We start from the raw sequence: 26,265 nt of genomic DNA on the forward strand, positions 1-26,265 counted from the left end.
AGTAAAACTTCGAGTGCCTATAATATTTCTTAAACATGAAGATAAAGAACCGACTCACTCAGAAAAATATTACGAAACTCACCAGTCTGACAATGGAAGCTAGTCTGTTAAAAGAAAACAAGAGAAGGATGTTCAAGGGATAAGCTCCCCTGATACATGCAGTAGTCTAGTGAAGATGAAGTCTCTTCATACATCGAGAAAATCCAGCGGTCAAGCGGTGGAGTAGCTTGCAGACGATGCGGGGTGAATCATCATCAGCACTTATTCCCTTTTTACCGCCAATATGCTAATCGAGGCCACGCTACAAATTATGTAGGCGCCTACTATCGTATCCAGCAGTGCATTACACCATTTCCTTTGCGTTGGGATTCTGGACGAGAGCAATGAAGAGGGGTAGCCTCAGTTTGATGATGTCGCTGCCGGTTTTGTTTACCAAATCATAAATCTTTACACATGTACCTCCACAAAGATGTATACAGATTTTTATTGTGATGGTCATCATTGGGCGCACTACGTCGTGGTGCATACAGCATTGGGTATGCATGCAGTGATGACCAAGAACAGGTGGTAGCCACTCTGTACTGCACGTGCGGCGTGTATTACTGTGCGCACTGCTGTGTGTTTAACGATATATGTGTATGCGTCATAGCTGTATGCTGTAGTGAGTGGCGCCCACAGAGTGGCGCCACACATTCACAGACAAATGCACTGCGATGTTATACAGGTAAATTGTGCGCAGTTTTCATGAGAAAAAAAGATGGCACTTTTGATGGAATTATTACAAAATTAAATGGAAGATGCACAGCATGAATATGGTCATAGTTATATATCTACTGCAGATGACAATTTTGAATTATACTGATCATAAGAGAACAGGGGGGGCGGGGTGTCACCCTATCAACCCTATTAGCTGTACATTATTTTGTTCAAGTTAATCACATGTGAACATTTATACCCTAAATGTGGAGTAATGACGACCTTAAAGGAGTACTCCGTGCTAAAAACATATATCTATATCTATCTATACACAACAAAAAAAGTAAGTCCCCCCTTAAACAAACATCAATAATTTCCGAACAAATGCGAGTTTTTAATATATTTTTACATGAGCGTGTAGGTAATTTTATAAGCTACCCTCTGAGTAGGCGTTATGGACGTATTTCACTTCATGCTTCAGTGAGCACCGTCAGAAGGCGAGAATGTCACTTTTCAAAAGGCACAAGCCAAATATCATGATTTTGATTCCATTTTATTGGAACTAATTCCACATTCTCATCATAAAAAATAGTCAGAAGGCTTGTAAAAGGTACTCTCTAAAAGACGATACAGCTTTTTTGGCTAAATTTCACGGTTGAATAAAGTCCAAATTTGCTGTAATTGGATTTTTTTACACATTTATAGCAATAAAAATGATAGAATATGATGACAGTTATTTTTGGAAGAGTTTCTTCAACAATATTCATCGTTTCACGGTTCAATGAACATTTATTGAAAACAAAAAATACGATTTTCAAATATCATAGGCAAGTATTGGTTCATTTTGGGAACTGAAAATGATCTTTTCTCAACTTTTTCGTTATGTTCATGACCAATTTAAATGCTTCAATGATTCAAAGGAGTTTAATTAAATATCCACGCTTGAATGAACATGTGGAATGCGATTAGCTCTTTTTACGTTATTGGAAAAAATGCAATTTGTTACTATGGATATCTGTCACAAACCTCCTTGCATTGTTCATTTGATTTGATTTTTATGAAAATCCCGATGTTTTATGCATCAGTGAGCACACAATATTCGAAAATTATGCAAATGAGAAGAAAGTTCAAGGCCTTGGCCCCACTCTGTGTCGTATCGAATGGTTATTTTGGTGTGCGCGCCTTTTTGATAGTGTTACTCTGAAGCCATGTACGAAGTTTCATGAAATAACTTTAGGCAGAAGTAACAAAAACCGTCCATGAAACAAACCCTCATTTCATATTTTTTTAAAATTTTGACTTCGTCTCTCATAGACATGTGTACATTATGGCTGCACATGTTTAAGAATAAGTAACCCCTTATTCAATATGGTGGAACTTTTTTCATGGCTGTCTTTAACAATGTCATTTGGCAGTAATGTTTATCAACCTATTGGCAGAATTCTGTGCAAAAATGAAATCGATTTGTTTATTTATGGATGAGTGAGCACGCATCAAAGTGGGAAAATTTGTATTTTCAATGTCACAGACTCATTTTAAAGGGTAATAAAGTGAGTATTGGGGGCAAATTCGGTTTCAAATAAGACTTTAATTGCTATTGTTTTTATCATCCATTATTTCTATCACCACACACTTTCCGAACTTTAAACATTTTCATGGTTGAGCGAGCACATTCGAAAACTTAGGAATGAATACTCTTTATACTGCATAAATGTATTATTTTCCTAACAATTTCTCATGATCAGTTTAATTTATGGACAAATCAGTGGTGGGTCCAGAATTTTAAAATGGGGGAGGGGCCTATAATCGGGGGAGCCACCAACATTTTCAAATGTTAACATGATCTAACAAGTTGAAGAGGATACTACCATAAACCCCTATGATGATACGTCACAATACAGGGGCCGGGGAAGGGTTTTCAAAGTGGGGGGGGGGGGGGGGGGGGGCTGACCATGCAAAAAGTCACAATCGTTTGGTAATTTTTACATTTTTGTACGTGCTTTTGGAAAAAAGTGTGGGGGGGGGGGGACTGAAGCTCCCCGCCCAGCCCCCCCCCGCTTCCGCGCCCCTGCAATACATTGTGCTCACTCAACCATGAACATATGATATCAAAATTGTGTCTGGAGTGGCTAAATGATGGATAGTTAAACAGCATAAAACCATAAAATTCACCTAAAGACAACATTTGCCCTACTTTGTATTTGCACAATCTGAAAAACGACTCTTGTGACTTTCAAAAATGGTCATTTTTTATTCAATCTTTAATTACTCATGCATGACTCAACCGATCAATCTTATTTTCCCCCTGGAGTTGCTTAATGAGTGCAGAAAACCACCTACGGAATATCATATCAAAAAAATTCCGTTCAAAAGTTACAGCAATTTGATTTAGGGGGGACTTACTTTTTTTGTTGTGTATATATACAAAAGTTTGGAAATCTGAGTTTGGCCATTAATTTCTCCCAACTCCCAACATTCCCAATTTTACACAATACATTTTTGATATCATTTAATTTCTTTTGTTTTCATGCACCTTAACATCGACATTAACATGGAGATCTGTGATAATGGTTTGAAATACCCATGCATGTTTGTTTGTTTGTTATGTGTTTGCTTGTGCAGAGGTGTGTTTGATTCCATGTTAATGTTGATGTTAAGGTGCTTGAAAACAAAAGAAACCGCTGAGAAGCTCACTCATCACCACGGAAAAAACGAACAGTGACTTTCAACATTGTGTCATTTTGCAACTTTTGAATTTTGACCTTGCCTCACATTTCAAGGTACAGTACCTCCAAGTGAACCATAATCATATCATGTAGGGTATTATTTTAAAGAAAATTAAATGATCTTTCGAATGATATCAAAGATTTATTGTGTAAAATTGGGAGTTGGGAAAAATTAATGGCCAAACTCAGATTTCCAAACTTTTTTTGAGGAGTTTATATATGCGTCCCACAAAAAACGAAACCGAGATTTATCATAACTTAATCACAAATACAATAGACAAATGACCTACCATTGTAAAGCTTAGAATCTCCTCTTTCATCTGGAATTACTTTTTCATTTACGCATGAGTGAGCAAAAACAATGAGGAGGGGATACCAAAAAAAGTCACCTGGCGGGCTGTATCTGGGTTTAAAAAAGAAAACCACATTTTAAAAAAGTTCAATATCTGCTCTTTAATTTGATACCTCAATTACAGAAAATGGTCAAGAAATAAAGTTCTGGTTATTTGAAATAAGGCTTGAATTTACAAAAATTCATAAAATGAAGAGGTTTTATAGGCTAGCGTTCAGACTCACTCGACACTCCGTTTTGTGGACGATCAGCCATGCATTAAGTCTTTTGTTAGCCGTGCGACAGCTTCTGTAGGAAACCGGTGAAAACACGTTTATTTAATGAAATTATGGAAATACAAACATTGTTTCGAGGGAACAGAACTTTTTACTTCTTGAACATTTTCTATGATTAGGGTATCAAATAAAAGAACAGATATTGAACTTTTTAGGCACGTGAATTTCTTTTTGAAATTCAGATACCCCCGCCAAACGAGTTTTTGGTATCCTTTCTTCAAATTGTTTTTGCTCACTCATGCGGGAATGAGGAATAATCTAAGTATTTTCAGATGAAAGAAGACATTCTAAGCTTTACATTGATAGGTCATTTATCTATTGCATTTGTTATTAAGTTATGATAAATCATCGATAAATCTCGGTTTCGTTTATTGTGGGACGCACTGTATATATACAGTACGTATAAAAAAAAAAACCGGACAGATTTGAAAAGTCTATAAATTATTGTTTCAAATTATGATCCCTATATTTTGGTGTCGATAGGTGCTCTGAAGTCTTATCCTTCAAATGCCATTAAAATAATTTAGTTTCATTCATGCTTGAACGAACACGGAATGTTTTTGTCTTGGGTTAAAAAGGAGGCTTGCGCCAAAATGGCATAAAATGATTATGATGGTTGGACTTCTTGCTAATCAATTGGACTTCCTCTAAACCTTCTTTTCCAAATATACTTATTTGCTTGAATTGTTCTGTTGTTCCTTTTTAATGTTTTCTTTTAGCTTTGAATATTCCTTCTTTAGGCAAGAACATTTATTAACCCAAGTATGGGAGAGCGTGTTTTTTTTCTTCAAATCCTTTGATTGTGTGCTACAAAGGTTATGTTTCCTTTGAACAGTGGCATTATGATGGGTGGGGGCTTGGGGTGCCCCCCCCCAAAAAAAAAAAAAAAAAAAAAATCATGACCAAGAAAAAAAAGTGGAAATGAAAATAACAGAAAACATAAAAAGCGAAATATGATATAATTTTCTGAATATTATGTCAAAATCACAAAATTTTATATTTTAATAAAAAAGTGGAAATTTTTGCTTGATGACTTCACAACTTTTTAATACATTTTACACGATCTACCATATCTTGCTCCTTCAAAATTGACTCAATACACCATTACTGTTGAAAGACATGAATCCTTTCCTGTTTGTCCTGTCAAGCACATAAACTTGGTGAAGGATTCCATAACCCCTTGAAAATAGGATTCATTTCTTTTATAGGTACCATAACATAAATTGTTTCACATAATATTAATAAAAAGATTTTGATAATTACAAATTCTCCCAATTAATAACGCAAATCTTCTTACTTGGGTTGACGAAAAGTCTTCTTTTCTTACTTATGAAGGAAAATTCGAAGGTAAAAAAAGTTTAAATGAAAAACAAAATAATTCAAGTAAATAAATAAATTTGTAAACAAAATTTGACAGCATATGTCGAAAATTATGGCAAAGACAATGAAAAGATTAAGAGGAAGTCTGCTGATTAGCCAAAAGTCTAGTCATCAAATTTCTCATTTCTGCCATTTTGGCGCAAGCCTCTTTTTGAACCCCCAACAAAAACGTCCCATGTTCGCTCAAGCATGAACAAAATTTATGTTTTAAAATAACATTTAAAAGATAACATCTCAGAGCATCTATTAACATCAAAATATAGATATAATAATTTGAAACAAATTTGTTATAGACTTTTCAAAACTGTCCCGTTTTTTTTATACGCACATATATAGGGAAAAATTCACGTTCCCTATTTTCATTTTTCTCACGTTAAATAAAATCATAATTGTTTATTTTGCATCTTCATCCATGTGTGTATATGTATCCCCTGTAACAAAATGCGTTACAGCAGTTGATTGTCTTACATATTAAATGTCAAGCAATTTTTGTCATTCTTAGAGAAAAAATTTGAATAAACATAGTTTAATTATGATAAAAGACAAAAGAATAAGTGGGGATATGACTTAAGCTAGCTTACTGCATTTCATCGAAATAATTCAAAACTTATAATTTTCATAACTTTTATACGCACATATATAGGGAAAAATTCACGTTCCCTATTTTCATTTTTCTCACGTTAAATAAAATCATAATTGTTTATTTTGCATCTTCATCCATGTGTGTATATGTATCCCCTGTAACAAAATGCGTTACAGCAGTTGATTGTCTTACATATTAAATGTCAAGCAATTTTTGTCATTCTTAGAGAAAATTTTTGAATAAACATAGTTTAATTATGATAAAAGACAAAAGAATAAGTGGGGATATGACTTAAGCTAGCTTACTGCATTTCATCGAAATAATTCAAAACTTATAATTTTCATAACTTTATTCTTTGTCCGATTTTAAGGAAATTTTATTTTATTTATTTATTATTATCATTTTTTTTTTTTTTTTGGGGGGGGGGGTCTGATTTTACTTAATCTGTTAGCCATTATTTTCAGCCTGGAGTGTCCCTTCAAATGGTTTTGACACAAAATAGCCTCCATGGAATCCACCAAAAAATGCACTTTCATGTGATATGCAGTTGAGCATGTTATTTAATGTTTATACATAGTTGTGTTTAAAGATTATTTATTCTTTGACGAGGTGCACTTCTGTATAAGTGTTCCTTCTTCAAACAAACATGTCCTGTACAGATACCAAAGATGTCTGTGATACTACACTAAGATACAAGAATGAAATCTCTCCCCTCTTTATTTCTCTCTCTTTAAAGTTCCTCTAAGTCGTTTTATATTCTAACATTTTCATACAAAATCTCATTCCCCCCCCCCCATTTGCATTCGCATGCAACATCTTCGATAATTGATTAAAATTCGCATGTATTGCATTGATCATAATCTGTCATACCTTTTTTTATTCATAGATTTTTTTTCTTCAATATTACGACTCGGCCTCCAGCTAGCCACGGAAAACTTGGCGGGGAAACTAGGTTAATAATATATTCATATTTCATAAATTAAGAATCCTCAAATGTAAACCATGACAATCTTTACTATTCTATTATTATACAGATGAGTCTGAAATTGTATAAAAAAGACATTCCTCAATTTCCCTTACAGTACAAAAATATTGACACGGAGTAAAGACTGTTCCAGCCCCTTCCCCAACACAGTTTGCAGGTGTGCAGGTAATCAAGAACATTAGCACCCAAGATGATCATGATTAATATAAATAAACTACAAAAACACATGAAATGAAACTTAATTTGTTATATTTTGCAATAAGAAACGGACTTTAATTCAAGAAGTAGGAACACAAGGTATACCATACACAATTCTATGTACATTAATAAAGGAAATAGTCAAATATATTATGACAAATTACCAGTCCCACTAATTCAAATTCATGCAAGTTAGATATCAAAATTATTGGTTAGCTTCTTCTACTGGATATGTAAATTCAACTAAAGCAGTCAACCCAGCTCCAGGCATAAAAGAAAGTCATACTAGTATGATTATACCAAGTAATTAATACAGGGGTATTTGCACTCATTGTCAAAAATTCATCTCTTTTATTGATGGCTATGTCTCTACTCATCAACAAAATAACAAAAAAGCTCAGTTTTCTTTATCCAGGAGTCTGATATTCCATTCTCTGGTAAGCCTTTTCAATGGAATTTTAAAATGAATATGAACAGTTAAACCATCAACAAAGAAGATAAAAACTCTTCGTGACAAGATGGAACAGCTAACATCCTTGTTCCATAAAGCTCTGTGATCAACGTTTAGATAAATGCTACTATCACAAGCTCTTGAATTGGAGCCATCGGATTGGCTGAGGGTTGTTTTTGCTAAAGCATTTTAGCATTTATTATTGATAAAAAAAGGTCTAAATCACTTATTGCAGGACTGGTTTCATTTTTATCAACATGATTGAAATATATTTTGTTATGAATTTTACAGATATCATTTATATATATATATTGCTTTCTACAAGAATCTAACATAGCCCCTTGTAACACAAACATAATTAATGAAATATAAAGTGAAATATTTTGTCAAAAGAATAATTTGATTACATTGCACTCTTTAACCAAGAAAACATCAATAAAAAGATGAAATAAAAATTGGTTTTATTTTGACTTTGAAATATAATCAAACAAGTTTCTAAACTGGCCCTTTCCCATCACCATTTCTATAATCAGTCTGAAATAAGTTCACTATATACAGGAATGTATTTCGGTATGACAAACGATGAATAAAAAAGATACTTGAAACTATGGCATTTACTACAACTTAAATTTCTTCTGTCTTTATCATTAGATAATTTAATGACTGCTCTATAACTGCTCTATATATTGCAACTTGTTAACCCCTTTAAACAATGTTTATGTTACAGCATTTAGTGTTACATATGTATATGAATAATACATCACTGTGTATCTCATATTTTGGGGATTTCTTTTTTTAAAGACTAGTTATTTTATAAACTGTTATGCTATAATCCCAGCATTTGATCTCAAACCATGAAACCACTACACAATGTCAAAGGAAACAATTTATGGAAGCAATATTCTGGCACTTATTGAGCTCCAAGATAATTTTTTGCACCCAAGCTACAATATTAATATTTACCTGCAAAAATGTGATATGTTCCACAAAAGTTGTTATCACTTACATATTTTTTAAGTTATAATTTTAGTCCTTTTGTTTTTTTAAAATCTGTTTATAAGTAATTTACTATGAAATCAATTATGACAACATTAAAGGCCAGGGCCCCATAACACTAACCTTACCTGACTGTTTATTGTTTGCAATTCATTGCAATTGATTGCATGGAACACAATATACTAAAGTTTGTATAATCGAATCCTGATCTTCATATCCACTTTTCATTCAGAATACCTTGTGTTAAAGAAATTAGTTCAATAATAAATGGTCTTACTTAACATAACGGACTCGCCATTTTAAATGTAAGCATTAGCAAAAGTAAATCAGGATTGTATAACCATAGATTACGTGGAAGTAGAGAGTATAAACAAGAACATTTACGGTAACCCTACTGAGTTCTGTAATTCCTGTAGGCTTTGTACAGGGTTTATCTTGTTCCAGTAGCCAACAGAGTAATATGCAAAGACAAAGTAAATAATCTCAGCTAAAATCAAATGCAAGCAATGGGATTACATGATATATTATACCAATATCATACTAGGAGAAGCAGATCTTAAATGTAACATAAAATGCCTTCTTAAAGAAAAAAAATGAAATATTCAGATATACATATATTGCTAATGATGGTAAAAAATCATATAGCTATCTTGTAATTACTATAAATCTATGACAAAAAAGGGTTAAAAGAAAATATGGAATACAGGAGACAAATTGAGATTGATTTATAATTTTGTTATCACTATTTAGAAAGATTACCTATAAGATAATTAGTAAAGGGGCAAGGTTTCAAATAATACTGTATCTAGTTATCTACTATTTTCTCAGACCAGCACCAGTAACATTGATATGAAAAAAAAATGCAAGACATTAATGTACCAAAATCTTAACATTCACTTAATATGATAATAAATGTATGACCTTTTCAGCACACATAAAATAAAAAAACACTTAAAGTTAAAGATGTCCCAAGATATAATCACTCATGTTGAGTGGGAATAACATGCTTCTAAAATATCATAAAACATTCCGGGCTGATTTGGGGGTATTTTTCAACGTCACTAGGCCATTGAATATTACATCTTCTAACTCCAAAGATGTAATACTAGTACATTAATTAATCAGTCAAGGTAGACAGTGGGTAAACCCATTGCCTATTAAAGATGATCTAAAGCCATAGCGTAAGTCTGTGCTGTAAATAAAGGGAAGCTTAAAATGTCTAAACTTTGCTAACACTCTATATTTTATGTTTACTACATTTTTTTCATGAGGCAACGGTGAAAAAAAATACTGAAAAAAATTGTGTTGTTGAAAAACTTTTGTAATCAATCAGTGATCATTGTGAGGAGTGCATAACATTTCCTGAATTAAACTAAGAATTAACATATCTTAAGAATTGCAAACCTGTAACATTAATGAATGAATAGTAAGGATTTCTAGCATAATTCAAAAGCATCCCATTATGGCTAACAGAGATCTTGCAAAATAAATTTGATCTAGTCATCAAATATCTAGAATCATATTTCTACTTTCATGTTTCTTTTCACATTTGACGATAAAAATCCCCAGAAGAGTACTGTACAGAACCTATCATTTACACTGTACACCTTCATTATTACACTGTATGAAGGGAGGGGGTAATATAATTCAATGTATATACTCTCAATTAAATATATATATTCTTAAGAAACATATTAACATAAACAGTTTTTAATTGGTGTAATAAAGGGTACATATATTAAAATATGAAACTTTGTTTCAGCACCCTATTGCGAAAATGATTACTATGGAAAAGTTGTCATCCGTTTCCATAGAATCATTGACTTACTGTCGAGCATGGTTGCCATGGCAGCTATGATTGAATGGCAAAGATACCATAGAAGTATTATGCAACAGGGCCCTGAGGAAATGAGATTACTAGAAATGTCTTTCATCAGGTAAAAACATATTCACCAATAGTACTTATTTTGAAACCTGTACAACTATTTAGCTATACATCTTTACCTCTAAATATCACTGTATATCAAACAGAAAATTGGGTTGTATTGTCTGATAATTTTGGAATGGCTTATTTTAGATATAAATTTAAGGCATGCAAAAAGACAAAGGCAACATATACAAGATTAATCATTCCATGGGTAATATTTCTAGCTGAAAATATGACTTTCTAGATGTATACATAATTGTGGGCAGTTTCTGAAACTTATCAATATTACATTAATACACCCTGAATGTAATTGAATATATTCTATAAATCCTTATTCCAAAGATATTTAAAATGATTCTGCGTGTCTCCCAATACTTAATTCCTCTGTTATTGATTTTCTTCCTCCATCTGCTATTTTGGCACAATGACATGCATAGTCTAGTTTCAGTCGAAACACTATTCTTGAGTGAGCTTCACATATTTAAAACAAATTTGTCATTATTCCAGAATAAGCATAAATAAATAAAGAATAAGAAATGTTACAGGTATCTGTGTTTTGTAGGAAAAGGTTAAAAAGAAATCACAAATCACAAAAAAGTAATGGCAGGTCTGAGTACAGAAATAATATCACATGAAATGAATACAAGACAAAAAGCGTTCACAAGATATAGGTATTCTATTAGTAATAACAAACCTATGTTCTACAAATCACTGAATTGATACTGTTGATATGAAAATTGGTTTTGACAAACCTGCAGTTATTTGGGTATTGGAAATGATCTTTTACATCACCAACAAACGACCAACAAACCTCTGACTCTGTAGCTTGGAGCAAGCCATGATGGTATGAAAGCATGCAGTCAATGATCCTTGGTAAACTTTTCCAATGGGGATACTTTGTCAAGCACTGTGAATACCTCACATGATAAATGAGTGAAATACTCCCCAGAAGCCAGGATATTGATAATGGTCAACTGATTGAATTTAATGTTTGGGTAGTATGTTTAGATATATATGCATAAACCCCTTTAAAAGTAACCAGATTACAATAAAAGTTGCTGTCACTATCATTATTACATTATTAATTATAACTTTGTATTGCCATAGCCTACTTTCACCTACATGTGTATGTGTACTGATCAGGGATTGGTAGAACAAGGGTCACATGATTTCTACTGTTTTTCAAGGAATGATGGTTGCATCTCACTAGGTGCTTTAGGTTTGATATTAAACTGCTTGAGTGTTGCTTGAAGTGCTTGTTGATTACCAGAGAAATAGGCTGCTACAGCATTATGGAACAACAGTAATTGCTTATGCATCACCTTCACCTAAAACATGACATAGAAAAAGTTTGAGTAATGTCTTTGTTTAAGTCATAGAAGTAAAATGAGGAAGAAAATACTGCAATAACATTATCATTCTAACAAGAATATATTTTGTCTTACAAATGATTGTGATAAACTATGTTTTGGCGATCCAGCATTACAGGTTTTTTATAACCTTTGTGGAAAGCCACACAATTGATTTTGTATCAACTCATATACAGTACAATGTTTCTTGTATTTTTCAATCATATTTGCAAAATAAACATTGAAATGACTTATATCAAACTCAAATTGCATTTGATCTTAAATTCCAAACTTGTGACCATTTACAATTTGAGTTTCAATCTACAGTGCGTATAAAAAAAAAGTTTACACTTTGAAAAAGCCCTGGGAATTCAAAAATATACAACATGTGGGTAAATTTTTCACATATAATCTTGGGTTTGGGTCTCATCTATCCGATGAAACTAAAGGTTTTGACAGAATGTTACACTTGAGTGAGCACTGTCCATTTTTATAAAGCTTGCAGAAATCTGTTTGCACAGAAATGCTCGTTTTCACGCTGTGTCAAGGGGAAAGGGCGAAATCAAACTTACCCTGCGAAACATTTCTCATACGTTTCCCTTGCACTTTTAGTCAATTGAAATAATACGGATACATTCAAACATTTTGCAACAATTTTGCCACCCGAATTGAAATTTCAACATTTAGTAAGCAAAACCTTTACTCTTTTTTGTGCGAGCTGGATCTGAGGACATAACTGAATCTGAACAAAGTTTATATCAGACATTTCCAGCATTTTTTCACTGAGTTTATCATTTAAAGTGGGTTTACATTTCATTTTTCATTTAATACTTGTTTCTCCACACTTTTCCCAAGCTTGACAATGATTAACAAAATTAAAATCAAGCCTAAGCCATTTCATGTAAATCACAGCTTAGTGTAAAGCAAATATCGTCTCGATGGCCTCTGTGTGTAGGGGAGTGGGGTGGGGCACAATGCACTCTTCGAAGTGTTTTGGGCAAGGAAACAAGTTTAAAAAGGTAAAAGATATCTTCAAATCAATTTTACTAGCTAAATTCCACGTTTTCTTCATGATTAAGGTCTTCTTTTATTTGCATAACTATTTCAAAGTTCTGCGCAAATCATTTTTCACTAAATTTTCAAAAGTAAGTGGTGCCCACTCAAGCGGAAATATGTTTCGACAGTTATATGGTCATTTGCTTAAATGGATATGTACCAATGTTAAAAAAATCTTCAGAATATTACAAATGTATAATTTTACAGGATTTTTTCAAAGTGTAAACTTTTTTTTGATATGCACTGTATAGTAAGACTATGTAAATGACTCCCTGGATGATTTTATTGGAGAGGTGAGGTTTCAAAATACAAATTAAAATTAACCTGTTATTGCAATTCTTTCATTTAGGAATTAAACTTACGATTGATAAAAAGTAGGAAAATCATCTATATACAACAGACCCTTTTTTGTATACCAAAATTGTGTTTTCTGTAGCTAAAAAAAATGTTGAAAAAATTTAACATTCTGTTTTTAATTTTGGCTGAAAAGAGACATCCCTTTACAGTCCATGTATTGTAAATATGTCCTCCACAATTATTCAGGAATCTGAACACAGGGAAAGCAACAAAGGGATTTCTAGGCAGGAAAAAAAGAAAACAAAACCAATTGGTAACAACACAAGCTAACCAAGAAGAAAACAGCACACAGTGCTAGAAATTGTTGCACTTGTGAAATTGTTTTCATTTTTTTTGTTTCTTGCGATCTAATTAATAATTCAATCTGTGGAAAAGTAGGGCAGTTCTTCTTTAAACCTATCTTAACTGGGCTATTTCAGACCAACAAATACTGGGGGGGGGGGGGGGGGGGGTCAATTTAACCCCCCCTCAGATCTCGGCCGTTGATTGCGCGATCGCCGCAAAAATTTGCACGTACGTAGAGCCGGATGTAAACTACAAGACTGTATAGTAAAATTTTCAAAAAATTAATCGCTTATATTTTGTTAATTAATTAATTATGCAAATTAGCGTATAAAATTTGCCCTAATTTTGATTTATTGTTTGTTTTTGCCTTTAACTCAATATATAAAGCTAGCAGAATGCTAATTTTTGGTGAACATATAGATTTTTACATTTTGAACAAAATCTACAAAAAAATTATTAATTTCCTAAGTATCTTATTGTTTTTTTAATTCTTATGTATTTCTTTGTTTTTTCAAACCTTTGTTTTTTTTATTCGATGAACTTTGTCGGGGACTCTTTAACGATCATAAATAACATAAAATAAATCCATCTAAACCAGCAAAAGTACAAATAATCATACATTTAAGATTTTTGGTTGAAAAACACAATTTGCATTGACTTTGTACATGTAATCACGTTTTCGAGCAATTTTGGGACCGACACGTGCTAACAAAATATTGCGTAATTTTGGAACTGCATACCTGGGCGTCGCAAATTTCGTCTCAAAAGATGGGCAAGACTTGAAAGTAAAAATTCAGCGAGCTGCGCGGTCAAAAGATTTTGCGCAGCGGCGAAATTTGTCAAGGGGGGGGGGGGGGTCAAATTGCCCCCCCCCCCAGTTTAATAAGGGCTAAGTGTTTGGATTATGACTGTAAGAGAGTAATACAAATGTCTCAATCCCTAACGAAAGCAAAATGGTATGGTGAAAATTCCATTAAACAGGTTTCAATGATTCTACACACCTTGTTTTCATCCAGGAATCTTAGCTTGACTGATACATCTTGTCTCAGCTTATCAAACTTCTCTTTTTGTGTTTCATATTTCTGTCTTGCTTCATGAAGTCTAGCCTGGGTCTGAGCATCTTTAGGTGCTAATGATAAATGTTCCATGTCGGCTCTGTAAGCATCATACTCTATCCTGCACAGATTATACAAATATACCAAATAATAATACAAATTTATAATTTATTGTCATTCAATTGCCAGATCTACAAAAACTGAAATATGTTTTATTCACATAATGAAATAAAAAGATAAGCAGTGAGTGTGTGACATCAACTCTCTCTTTGTGTATGTAATTCATTTACTTATTTATTTAATTTTTAATTTTTTAAAATTATATTACTTTTTTTTTTTTTGGGGGGGGTTCACATTCCTTCGATTAATGCCATTGAAGAAGAATTCATGTCTTTGGTGCATTGAGTTGACGGAAGTGAGCCAGCATTGGTGATGCTACTATAACAAAAGACTGATTGTGTAAAGAAGAAACCCATAACCTTCTCTCCAAAATATGCTCAATGTTATCACAAGCCCATTACATATGCATCAAAATTGGACTGAGGCCGGCCCCAAAAGCGGCTCAAATATGTCTAACATGCCCCCTTTTTAAGCCTGACTGACACCGAATTTGACTGACTCACTTCTGGATGTCGTTTGAAGCCTGAGTGAGTCCGGCCTCAGTCCAGCAGTTGGTTTGACTAACACCCCCATGTGGACTCAGGCAGGTTTATAGGCGGAAGTGATAGTGAACAATAGTAATAGCTACGAGCCATGAAAAAACAACACACAATGTTTCAATGAAAAATCATGTGACTTGCATCATATGAATAGGTGATGTGAAGCCAGCCAAAGTGTAGACACACAATTGCGAGCCTCAGCCCATGTGTAAAAGGGTATAATGATTGAGGGCACCTTCAAATTGCAGGCGTGAAGCCTGCTTCAATCCAGACACATATTGGGCCAGAGATACTATCAATAATTAATTACCTTGCTGACTCATAGAGCTTCACAGTGAGCAGTGTGTCTTCCATTGTCTTATTGCAGAGTGTACTAACACTTGATGTAAAGAAATTGAGGGCGCTAAGCAATGTTTCTCCATTTAGGCAAAGTGATTTCTGTGTCTCAGCATTATACGTGAACTCTTCCTGTAGCTCTGGTGACTTCTGAGATAGCTCACCAAAAGCATCACCAAGAGATCTTTGTGTCTGGACTACCAGGTAGAATTGATTGGTCAGGGCTCTGGTTAGCTTGAGGATATGGGCATACTTCCGTTGAGTGTCCCGTAAGACCTCAATCTGTGCTTCAAGCTGAAGGTCTACAGTCCTAGAAGCCTTACCAAGCTTCTCCTGTCATGTTAAAGAATAAATAAAACACAATTGTTGTGATTTCAAGATTGATTCCTACAGAATCCAATAAAATAACCACCCAAGTGTCTGTACATGTACAATGAAAATGTACTTATTAAAGGTTTATAGAAGAAATCGTGTAAGTGTTGAGAAATTGAGATACTAAGCATGGTATTCCAGCCAGATGCTGGGTCTTATACCAAGCAGAAATAATACATTGTCCCACATAAGCTCATCTGTGATTGTTTTTCAGATCAGATTTCATTTTTTTCAAAAAGTTTATGTAACTTTAACAAATCTAGATCTAAAATGATACAGTGACAATTGACCTTGGTGTTAAATACTTTCTCATGAAATCAGTGGTCACTGCAACTATATTTATATCGTAAATGTTCAGAACAGATTAGCAAATCTAATTGCCACAAATAATCTTATATCAACTGCATATATATTGAAGGGGATGTTCACCCTGAAGTCAAGTTGATTTTGAGAAAAGAAAAAAAAAATGGGAGAAAATGTTTCATCACATTTGGGTAAAAATCCATCAGAGCATAAGATTATGGATTGTTTAAAGTTTTAATCTTGTGAATTCAAATTCTAGCAACTGGGTCATACACTGTACATTACGTCATGTGATATTACATACTGGTACTAATTATTAAACAAAACATACATTTTATCAGAAAATTGAAACTGATTTTACTTTAAAACGCAGTACCGGTATACATCAACAGACACATTATTTTATGACCAATTCTAAGAGAAAAGTATTTTCAGTTATCAATAAGCACCATCTTAAAAGTGATATACGTGTAAGACCTACAGACCTGTTCTTATTAGGACCAGTCCTTAGTCTACCTACCTGTACCATTTGTCTAGTACATTTATATGTTGAGATACTCCAGTTCTTGAAGCTATCAAGTTTAGCCTTAGCCATAGCTGATGAGGTCTGGTCTCCATTAGAACCTGACATTGGATTGCTATAACCATGACCACTCTCTACTGGTGAATCTGTTGATGATTTTTGGCCTGGTATAGGTGATGCTAAAGAAAAGAAAAATAAGGTGATGCATGTTTTACATGTAGCATTTCAAATTGTAGACTTATTCATTCATTGATTCATGCTGATAAAAGCTTTGATTTTGTCTTACATGAATTTCATAAACTGTAAACATTACTACCTTGTTAAATCAATAACTCACATGACTAGCAATTGTACACAACTAATACAAACAAAAGTTACAAAATACAACATTATATGTTCATTGTATCTGCCAATCGGCCATGGAATATATTTCAAGGAAATTCTTTTCCAAGCAAACTAGTAAATAACAAAACAATTTGTATTCAATCTGAATATTTCAACAAGCTATCATTTTATTTATAAACTACACAAAATAAAATATTTCATTTTTCTTTTACATTTTTCATTATATCAAGTTACCAACAATCAATATGAAAATTAAAAATGTATTAGAATTAGAAATGTGCCATGATTAAATAAGATCATACTAACTACATGTAGCACTACACACAGACCAGAGTAAATATTTCGCACACAAATACAGGACAAAATATATAAATGCAACACACACAATCTACTATCAAAATTCACTCTGTAACTACATGTACAACTGTAGGCCTACTGGTAATTCTAAAATACACTATCACAGTACGTTCATCAATTCATACTTGGAAAAAAGAAGAAGAAATATCCATCTATTCCAGGTATAATACACAAATGTTCATCTTTCTTGTCTTACAAGCAGATTGTTAAATGTGTCACTGTAGGCATTTACAGCTTAATACGTGTACATGTAAGACCATTAATAAGAGATTAAGGGGGATTTGATCAGCGAAATATGCGATATCTGCTGGTACCCATTAAATGTGTACATGTACATGTATGTAAAAACTATGATTTGCATTGTTTTGATATAAATTATCACCTTCAAAAAGCAGCACAAAATCATTTTCTAAATGCAATTTCTTCATTTTGAAAGGATTCTGGAAAATCAAACTTATTACAAGGCAGGGAAGTCATCATTTTCAGTACAGTATTACATGTAGGTTCACAGAGAAGAACTGTAAATTGCCTCAAAATCTATGAATTTCAATCTACATGTATATTTCCTGAAACAATATAGGTGCATTGTAATGCACATGTACAATGTAGACCAGAAAAACACATACACACACACGAATCATTACTTTGTATTTCCATTTGGAATATTAAAGGGGAATCCAGCCTTGGTCATAAAATGTGTGGGAAAGGAGAAAAATAAATTAAACAAAATGGTGAAAATCAGACTAACAATATTATGGCTACTTTAAAATTGAGATCCTTCAGACTATGTAGATTTCAAATTGGCAACTGGGTTTAACAAGTAAATTATGACAAGGGGCAAGGACAACTTTCCCATAGGCCATGTACTTAATTATCAGGGAGTTGAGGTTCTCCTATTAAAGAAGTAACCATTCCCCTGGGGCAGTATAACCCAAGTAGTATATTGTTTAAGAAAAATATAATTTGAAGTAAAACTTTTGAAAAAACAACATTTAGCCATTTTATGTATTGGAGTACATGGTTGAGTAGTCCTTGCCTTCCATGTACATCACTATGACATCACATGTGGCCAATTTGAAGTTTCCATGAGTACAGTGATTACCTATATATTATTTACAACTTTTAAAAATTCATAACTTTCTTATTGTTTGTCTGATATTGTTCAAACTTTCACCTATCAACTTGTCTGATTTTTCTTTTTCCTCTACGAACAAGTTTTTCTTTGGGTTGGATTCCCCTTTAAGTTTTGATTAATTTTGTCAATTAACTACTGTCCCAATGAAGAAAAATAATTCTGAAAAAAAAATACGTATACATTGTACACATACATACACTGTACATGTAACAAACACAAAACATCATACATGTAGGCTTAGATGCACCTAAAACAAAGAAAATAGCTATGACAGACAAAAACAATCACTCATGGGTTATGGGAAGCATGCTGAATGATAAATAGTACAGATGTTAGCTTACGTTCACTTTCTTGTTCTCCCTCTGTGAGTATGGAAAAGATAAATTCAAACAGGTGTGAGATTCTAAATGGAGTAAAGTTAGCATGCATGAAAGCTACTGAGAAGGTTAAACAATACATAGGCTACCTTCATCCCCAAAAATAAGAATTAAATAAAAATGAGAGATGAAGGGATCCATGTAGAATGTGATAAAAGCTGGTTAAAATGAGAGTGTGTGTGCAGATAAGGAGGTGGCATAATATTATCAATTCAAATCTGATGTAAATTAATTAAGGGTTCCACATGCACTGTACATAATTATGTATAGTACATGATGGTACTCAGACATGCCAAGTCTCACTCCTCAGTCCTGCATTGAGGACTCTTGTCTGTATCACAGACAACTGTAGCTTTCTGTTCAAATCTACTTTGTCGACAAGCCACTACATGGCTGGTAAAAATGACTGTTAGTTTTAATACATGTACACTGCAGTATCCGTTCTAATAAGCTTATTCACAAGTCATATTATCAGTCACGCACTGCATGGTCTTCCCTTTTCTATTTCAAAATCAGTATCAGACTAAACACAGTTTGAAAGGTTAGAGTCAGATGATTGGTTTCTGTCTCTACATTTCATATCTGAGGTTGTCTACACTGCTTGATCATACTTGTCATCCAGACATGCCTATAGACGGGTCAATATACGACCAAAAATAGCCTTACCCGGAACAAATTGCAACAAATGATTTTTCAACGGTATTTTGTACTATTTGACCTCAGGAATAACATACTAAAAATCTACCAAAATCCGCATCCGGGAAAGTGGTTATTTTCAAGATGGCGTCCAAGATAGCCGCCATTCACTGAAAATTGATACAACTGACACATTATCCACCCTAGAATCCTATTTCGTTCTATATTCCATGGTCTGGGGTACAAAAGTTGATTTAGGCTAGAAAGAATTATAAGCCCTCCAGTGTACCAGGCAAATCCAAGATGGCGCGCAAAATGGCTGCCGTAGGCTGAAAATCCACAATTCATCTAAATTTGTTTTTCATTCAATGGTTTTAAGAGTGAAATAGTACATTGAAACAAGTTACAAGGACAGCCAGTGGTCTGGTGTGTCCAAAAATCCAAGATTGCTTCCAAAAACGGAGTTTAAAATGGCTGTTGATAATTAAAATGGACATAGTTCATTTCATATCCGCCTGGGACATAATGATTTTGGTGTCTAGACCACGATTTCAATGGTCAAATAAGACATTGGGACAAGTTACAAGGAAAGTCAGTGGGCTGGTATGTGCAAAAATCCAAGATGGATTCTAAAAATTGATTCTGAAATGGCTGCTTATACTTAAAGCAGACATAGCTCATTTCATTTTGGACTGGGATATGTGATTTTGATGTCTAAACCACTGGTTTCAAGGGTCAAAAAATATATTAGGATAAGTTACAACGACAGTCAATGGTCTGGTATGTCCAAAAATCGAAGATGGTGTCCAAAAATTGGTCTTAAAAATACGCTGCTGATACTTAAAACGGACAAAGCTCATTTCATATCGGCCTGGAAAGGTGATTTTGGTGTCTAAACCACTAGTTTCAAGGATCAATTAATACATTAGGGCAAGTTACAAGGACAGTCAGTGGCCTGGTCGGTCAAAAAACCTAAGTTGGCTTCCAAAACTTGATTCTAAAATGGCGGTTGATACTTAAAAGTGGCATAGCTCATTTTAAATCAGCCTGTGAGATATGATTTCGGTGTCTAAACTATGGTTTCAAGGGTCAAATAATAAATTAGGACAAGACAATGGCAGTCAGTGGCTTAGTATGTCCAAAATTACAAGATGGCTTCCAAAAATGGAGTAAGAAAATGTCTAATGTTACTTACATAAGGACATAGTTTGTTTAACATCTGTCTGGGGAATATGAGTTTGGTGTTAAAAGCATGGTTTAAAAGGGTCAAGTAATACACTAGGGTAAGTTACAAGACCAGTCAGTTGTCTGTATGTTAAAAAATACAAGATTACTTCAAAAAATGGGGTGTAAATTGACTGTTGCTGTTTAAAAGTATGCATAGTTTATTATAAATACACCTTGGAGGTATGATTTTGCTGTCTATACTAGAGTTTACAGGGTCAAGCAATACATTGGGATAAGTTCAAAGGACAGTCAGGTGTCAGGTATGTCTAAAAATCAAAGATGGCTTTAAAAAGGGGGGTCTTAAAGACTGCTGTTACTTAAAAGTGGATGTAGAACATTATCAATACACCTTGGGGATATTATTTTAGTGTCTACACTAGGGTTTCAAGGGCCAAACAATACTTTGGGACTGGTTACCATGATATGCAGCAATCCATTTTGCCTTGAAATCCAAGTTGGCTTAAGAATGGGTTCTAAAGTGACTACCGTTACATAAAAATAATATCTACCTGTTAGAAATAATCTTGGTGCCTACACTTAAATGCATGGGGACAAGTTATCATATTGTTTCATGAGTTGGTAACAGCACCCATTTTGATGAAATTTTAGAATCCATCATGGATTCTTTGACAAAATGGGGTACTAACCATCCTTGTTACTTTTCCGAATGTATTATTTGACCCTTCATACCACAATTTGGACACCAACATTATTTCTTGCAGATGAATATTGTAGAACTCTGACCACTATTGAATGATATGAGTCGTTTTAGATTCCTTTTTAAAAAACCCTCTTGTGTTTTAGGCAAACTGGACAACTGCATATCAATGTAACCAGTCCAAACGTATTATTTTAATCATGAAACCATAGTGTGGACACCGAAATCATATCTCCTAGGTGGATTTTAAAGGAACTATGTCCATTTTTAAAGTAACAGCAGTCATTTTAGACTCCGATTTTTGGAAGCTTTCTTAGATTTTCGACTTACTGGACCACTGACTGTCCTTGTAACTAATTTTCTGCCTTTTGAAACCATGATATAGGCAACAAAATCATATGCCCTTGACGAATAAAACATAACTATGTCCATTTTTAAATACCATCGCGGCTAATTGATACTATTTTTTAAGCCACCGTGGACTTTTGGACATACTTGACCACCAAACGTCCTTGTAACCTATCCCAATTTATTATGTGACCCATTTAACCATGGTATAGGCACAAAAAATCATATTCCCGGATATTTAACAAACTATGTTGGTTTTTTTTTAAGTAGCAACAGCCTTTTTTACTCCATTTTTGGAAGCCATCTTGGATTTTTTAACATACCGGACCACTGACTGTCCTTGTAACTTGTCACAATGTATTATTTGACCATTGGAACCATGGTCTAGACATCAAAATCTTATCTCTCAGGTGGATGTGATATGAGCTATGTCCATTTTAAGGATTAACAGCCATTTTAAACTCAATTTTTGGAAGCCATCTTGTATTTTCCGGCACACCAGACCACTGGCTGCCCTTGTAACTTGTCCCGACGTACTACTTCATCATTAAAACAATCGAATGGAAACCAAATTAAAGACACTTAAGTAAGTAATAGATGAATTGTGGATTTTTTAGACTACGGCAACCATTTTGGGCGCCATCTTGGATTTTCCTGGTACCCTGGAGTGCTAATATTCACTCTAACTTGTATAAATAAATTATTTTACCCATTGGATCATGGAATATGAATCCAAATAGGATTCTAGGGTGGATAATGAGTGAGTTATATCCATTTTTAGTGAATGACGGCCATCTTGGACGCCATCTTGAAAATAACCACTTTCCCGGATGCGGATTTTGGTAGATTTTTAGTATGTTATTCCTGAGGTCAAATAGTACAAAATACCGTTGAAAAATCATTTGTTGCAATTTGTTCCGGGTCAAACCATATATTGACCCGTCTACTATGAAAGAGATGCCTCTTAAGAATCTTATCAGGCTAAGTATTAGGAAACTGGGTTCAACTGACAATAATTTTTGGTGCCACTGACAAAGTTAAATTAATCATGTGTGTACATGTGAGAATAGATGAGACAAAAATAAACAAAAAAGTGATTAAAACATTAGGATTTAAATATCTTTACTTGTTTGTTGTTAGTGTAACCAATTTACCATCAATTTGGAATGCATCACTTACATTTGGTGAAGGGACGTCTATTTGCATATGAACCTACAAGACGTGAACCTCGGGTAGCTTGGTATTAAAGATATTGATCAATGAAATCATTCTAGAGTATTATCATTTGAATCTACTGGGGGAGAACCTATGAAGAAACGACCAAAGCTGATAAACACATCGGATTCAGATGTCATTGTACATCTGCATGGGACCAGGATGATATTATTCTGTGTACATTATAAGCATGCATGCAAACCTGAAAAAAGCATCCACTTTCAGAGGCTTCAGAATGTTTGCATGTTTTTATGTTTAAAGCATACATGTGGACAGTATAACTTCTTAAAAATCATGAACCTTATAGTTTCGTGAAAAATATTTCACTGTATAAAGTAGTTTTTTATTGAGAATTTCAAGTTGACAAAGAATTCCACATGCACACGTGTGTACATACTATGTATCTTCATGTTTTGACAATGTTTGAAGCCTTGTCTGGTGAGGCATCACACATGTGCATTAATACATAATGAAACACCTGTTTTTCCCTATATTACACAGCCCTGAGTGTAATAGAACCAGCCTCCTCATTATTACAATACATGTACCTGATGTTTATACAAGCATGACTACAAATTACTGACCCTGCCACTACAATGTATGTATCCTCTTCATTATCAATGAATTACTTCCATATATCACATGTATCATGCATCCATCCTCTACTGTATTACTCCCCCCTTATCATGCATCCATCCTCTATCACTCCCCCTTATCATTCATCCATCCTCTATCAGCTCCCCCTTACATGTATCGGGCATCCATCCTCTACTATATTTCTCCCCCCTTATCATGCATCCATCGTCTATCACCCCCCTTATCATGCATCCATCCTCTACTTTATTACTCCCCCCTTATCATGCATCCATCCTCTACTCTATTACTCCCCCTTATCATGCATCCATCCTCTATCACTCCCCCTTATCATGCATCCATCCTCTATCAGCTCCCCCTTACATGTATCATGCATCCATCCTCTACTATATTTCTCCCCCCTTATCATGCATCCATCGTCTATCACCCCCCTTATCATGCATCCATCCTCCACCACTCCCCCCTTATCATGCATCCATCCTCTATCACTCCCCCTTATCATGCATCCATCCTCTATCAGCTCCCCCTTACATGTATCATGCATCCATCCTCTACTATATTTCTCCCCCCTTATCATGCATCCATCGTCTATCACCCCCCTTATCATGCATCCATCCTCCACCACTCCCCCCTTATCATGCATCCATCCTCTATCAGCTCCCCCTTACATGTATCAGGCATCCATCCTCTACTATATTTCTCCCCCCTTATCATGCATCCATCCTCTATCACTCCCCATTATCATGCATCCATCCTCTACTCTATTACCCCCCCCCCCCTTATCATGCATCCATCCTCCACCACTCCCCCCTTATCATGCATCCATCCTCTATCACTCCCCCTTATCATGCATCCATCCTCTATCAGCTCCCCCTTACATGTATCAGGCATCCATCCTCTACTATATTTCTCCCCCCTTATCATGCATCCATCCTCTATCACTCCCCCTTATCATGCATCCATCCTCTACTCTATTACCCCCCCCTTATCATACATGTATATATCCATCCTCCACCACTCCCCCTTATCATGCATCCATCCTCTACTCTATTACTCCCCCCTTATGTACATGTAAAATAAAAAAAATAACCAATTATATAGCACAGCTACTGTATTAATATTGCGCTGAACAATTGGTATCATAATTATAATAATAATAATATAGGGTATTTATATTGCGCACATATCCACCTTGTTAGGTGCTCAAGGCGCTCCTATATTACCCGGCTAAGCTAGGCGTTCATAGCGCACACAGCTTTTTAAGGAATTACTTCCTACCGGTACCCATTTACCTCACCTGGGTTGAGTGCAGCACATTGTGGATCAGTTTCTTGCCGAAGAAAATTAGGCCATGGCTGGGATTCGAACCCACGACCCTCTGTTTCAAAGTCCGAAGACTAATCCACTGGGCCACAACGCTCCACAACGCTTATTACACTGTTTCAATGACTATTAAAAGAAAATAAAAGTGTATGTACATGTAAGTCCATTTACAGTTCCATTGATTTAAATGTATGACAAAAGATGGGGTGGAGAGTCATTAAAGGAGAATGAAACCCTTGAAACCAGCTGAATCCATATCAAAGAGAAAAATCAAAGGAACACATTGTTGAAAGTTTGAGGAAGATTGAATGAATAATAAGAAAGTTATGAGCATTTGAATATTGAGATCACTAGTGCCATGTAGATCCTCCCATTGGCAATGCGACCAAGATCTGTGATGTCACACACGTACAACTCTCCCATTTGGACACTGAAACTTATACCCCAAAACATTTCTTTTTGCTCATTCTAATCATATGACAAACGATTCATCAATGATATAATGTTGTGAAACCTCTGTACTTGTCATCTCATAAAGAGAACACCTCACCTTGTGATAGACTCTATAAAAGTGAGAATATAAGTGAAATAAGTACTAAAGTAATGAGGGAGTTGTACGTGTGTGATATCACAGATCTTGGTCGCATTGCCGATGGGAAGATCTACATGGCACTAGTGATCTCAATATTCAAATGCTCATAACTTTCTTATTATTCATTCAATCTTCCTCAAACTTTCAACAATGTGTTCCTTTGATTTTTCTCTTTGATATGGATTCAGCTGGTTTCAAGGGTTTCATTCTCCTTTAAGTACTGCATTTAATCCTTACATGTACAAGTTATGCTTGCTCATGTGACATTTTTATTTTTCAGCAAATAATAGACACAGACTCATTATTTGCAGGGAGGTGGGACTGTGCTTGAGAATGATTAATATCATTAATTTTCAATGGCATGAAAAACAAGATAAAATACTGAGTCGTGTTGATTGCATATAATCATGACTTACTACGGTCTGGACTTTGATATTAAGTTTAACCATGTATCTGTGAGCTCATATTCTAATTTTAGAAAATGGAAAAATGGGATCTCTACCCATGGTAATGTCAGACATCAAATATGAAATGAAATACAGATAACAATTAATATTATTCGGCCTAATATTTAGTTTCTAAGGATCGGAAATG

The 26,265-nt window shown here is 34.4% G+C and overlaps 1 protein-coding gene across 2 annotated transcripts; it reads right to left on the reverse strand.

Annotated features, from left to right (window-relative positions):
- Positions 1-7,235: 7,235 nt before the first annotated feature.
- On the reverse strand, positions 7,236-23,209 carry LOC129260734 (arfaptin-2-like). 2 transcript variants are annotated; one of them, XM_064114113.1, is made up of 5 exons: positions 23,127-23,209; positions 16,862-17,043; positions 15,641-15,999; positions 14,618-14,792; positions 7,236-11,897 (listed from the first exon to the last, which is right to left on the reverse strand). In XM_064114113.1, exons 2-5 carry the CDS (start codon positions 16,970-16,972, stop codon positions 11,742-11,744), a joined length of 801 nt encoding a protein of 266 aa, XP_063970183.1. In that variant the 5' UTR covers positions 16,973-17,043; positions 23,127-23,209; the 3' UTR covers positions 7,236-11,741. The 2 variants fall into 2 exon arrangements, with proteins under 2 accessions (XP_063970183.1, XP_063970182.1); XM_064114112.1 differs by lacking the exon at positions 23,127-23,209 and adding an exon at positions 19,043-19,145.
- Between the last annotated feature and the right edge of the window lie 3,056 nt (positions 23,210-26,265).

The sequence above is a fragment of the Lytechinus pictus genome, unplaced genomic scaffold (genome assembly GCF_037042905.1).
Source record: "Lytechinus pictus isolate F3 Inbred unplaced genomic scaffold, Lp3.0 scaffold_19, whole genome shotgun sequence".
NCBI classification, from domain to species: domain Eukaryota; kingdom Metazoa; phylum Echinodermata; class Echinoidea; order Temnopleuroida; family Toxopneustidae; genus Lytechinus; species Lytechinus pictus.

Excerpts from the sequence above, each read along its gene's own strand:
- LOC129260734 (XM_064114112.1), bottom strand. The coding sequence starts at position 19,130 with ATGCATGCTAACTTTACTCCATTTAGAATCTCACACCTGTTTGAATTT. Across the intron at positions 17,044-19,042 it reads GGGAGAACAAGAAAGTGAAC|CATCACCTATACCAGGCCAA; the intron begins GTAAGCTAACAT and ends TCTTTTCTTTAG. Across the intron at positions 16,000-16,861 it reads GTACTAGACAAATGGTACAG|GAGAAGCTTGGTAAGGCTTC; the intron begins GTAGGTAGACTA and ends TTAACATGACAG.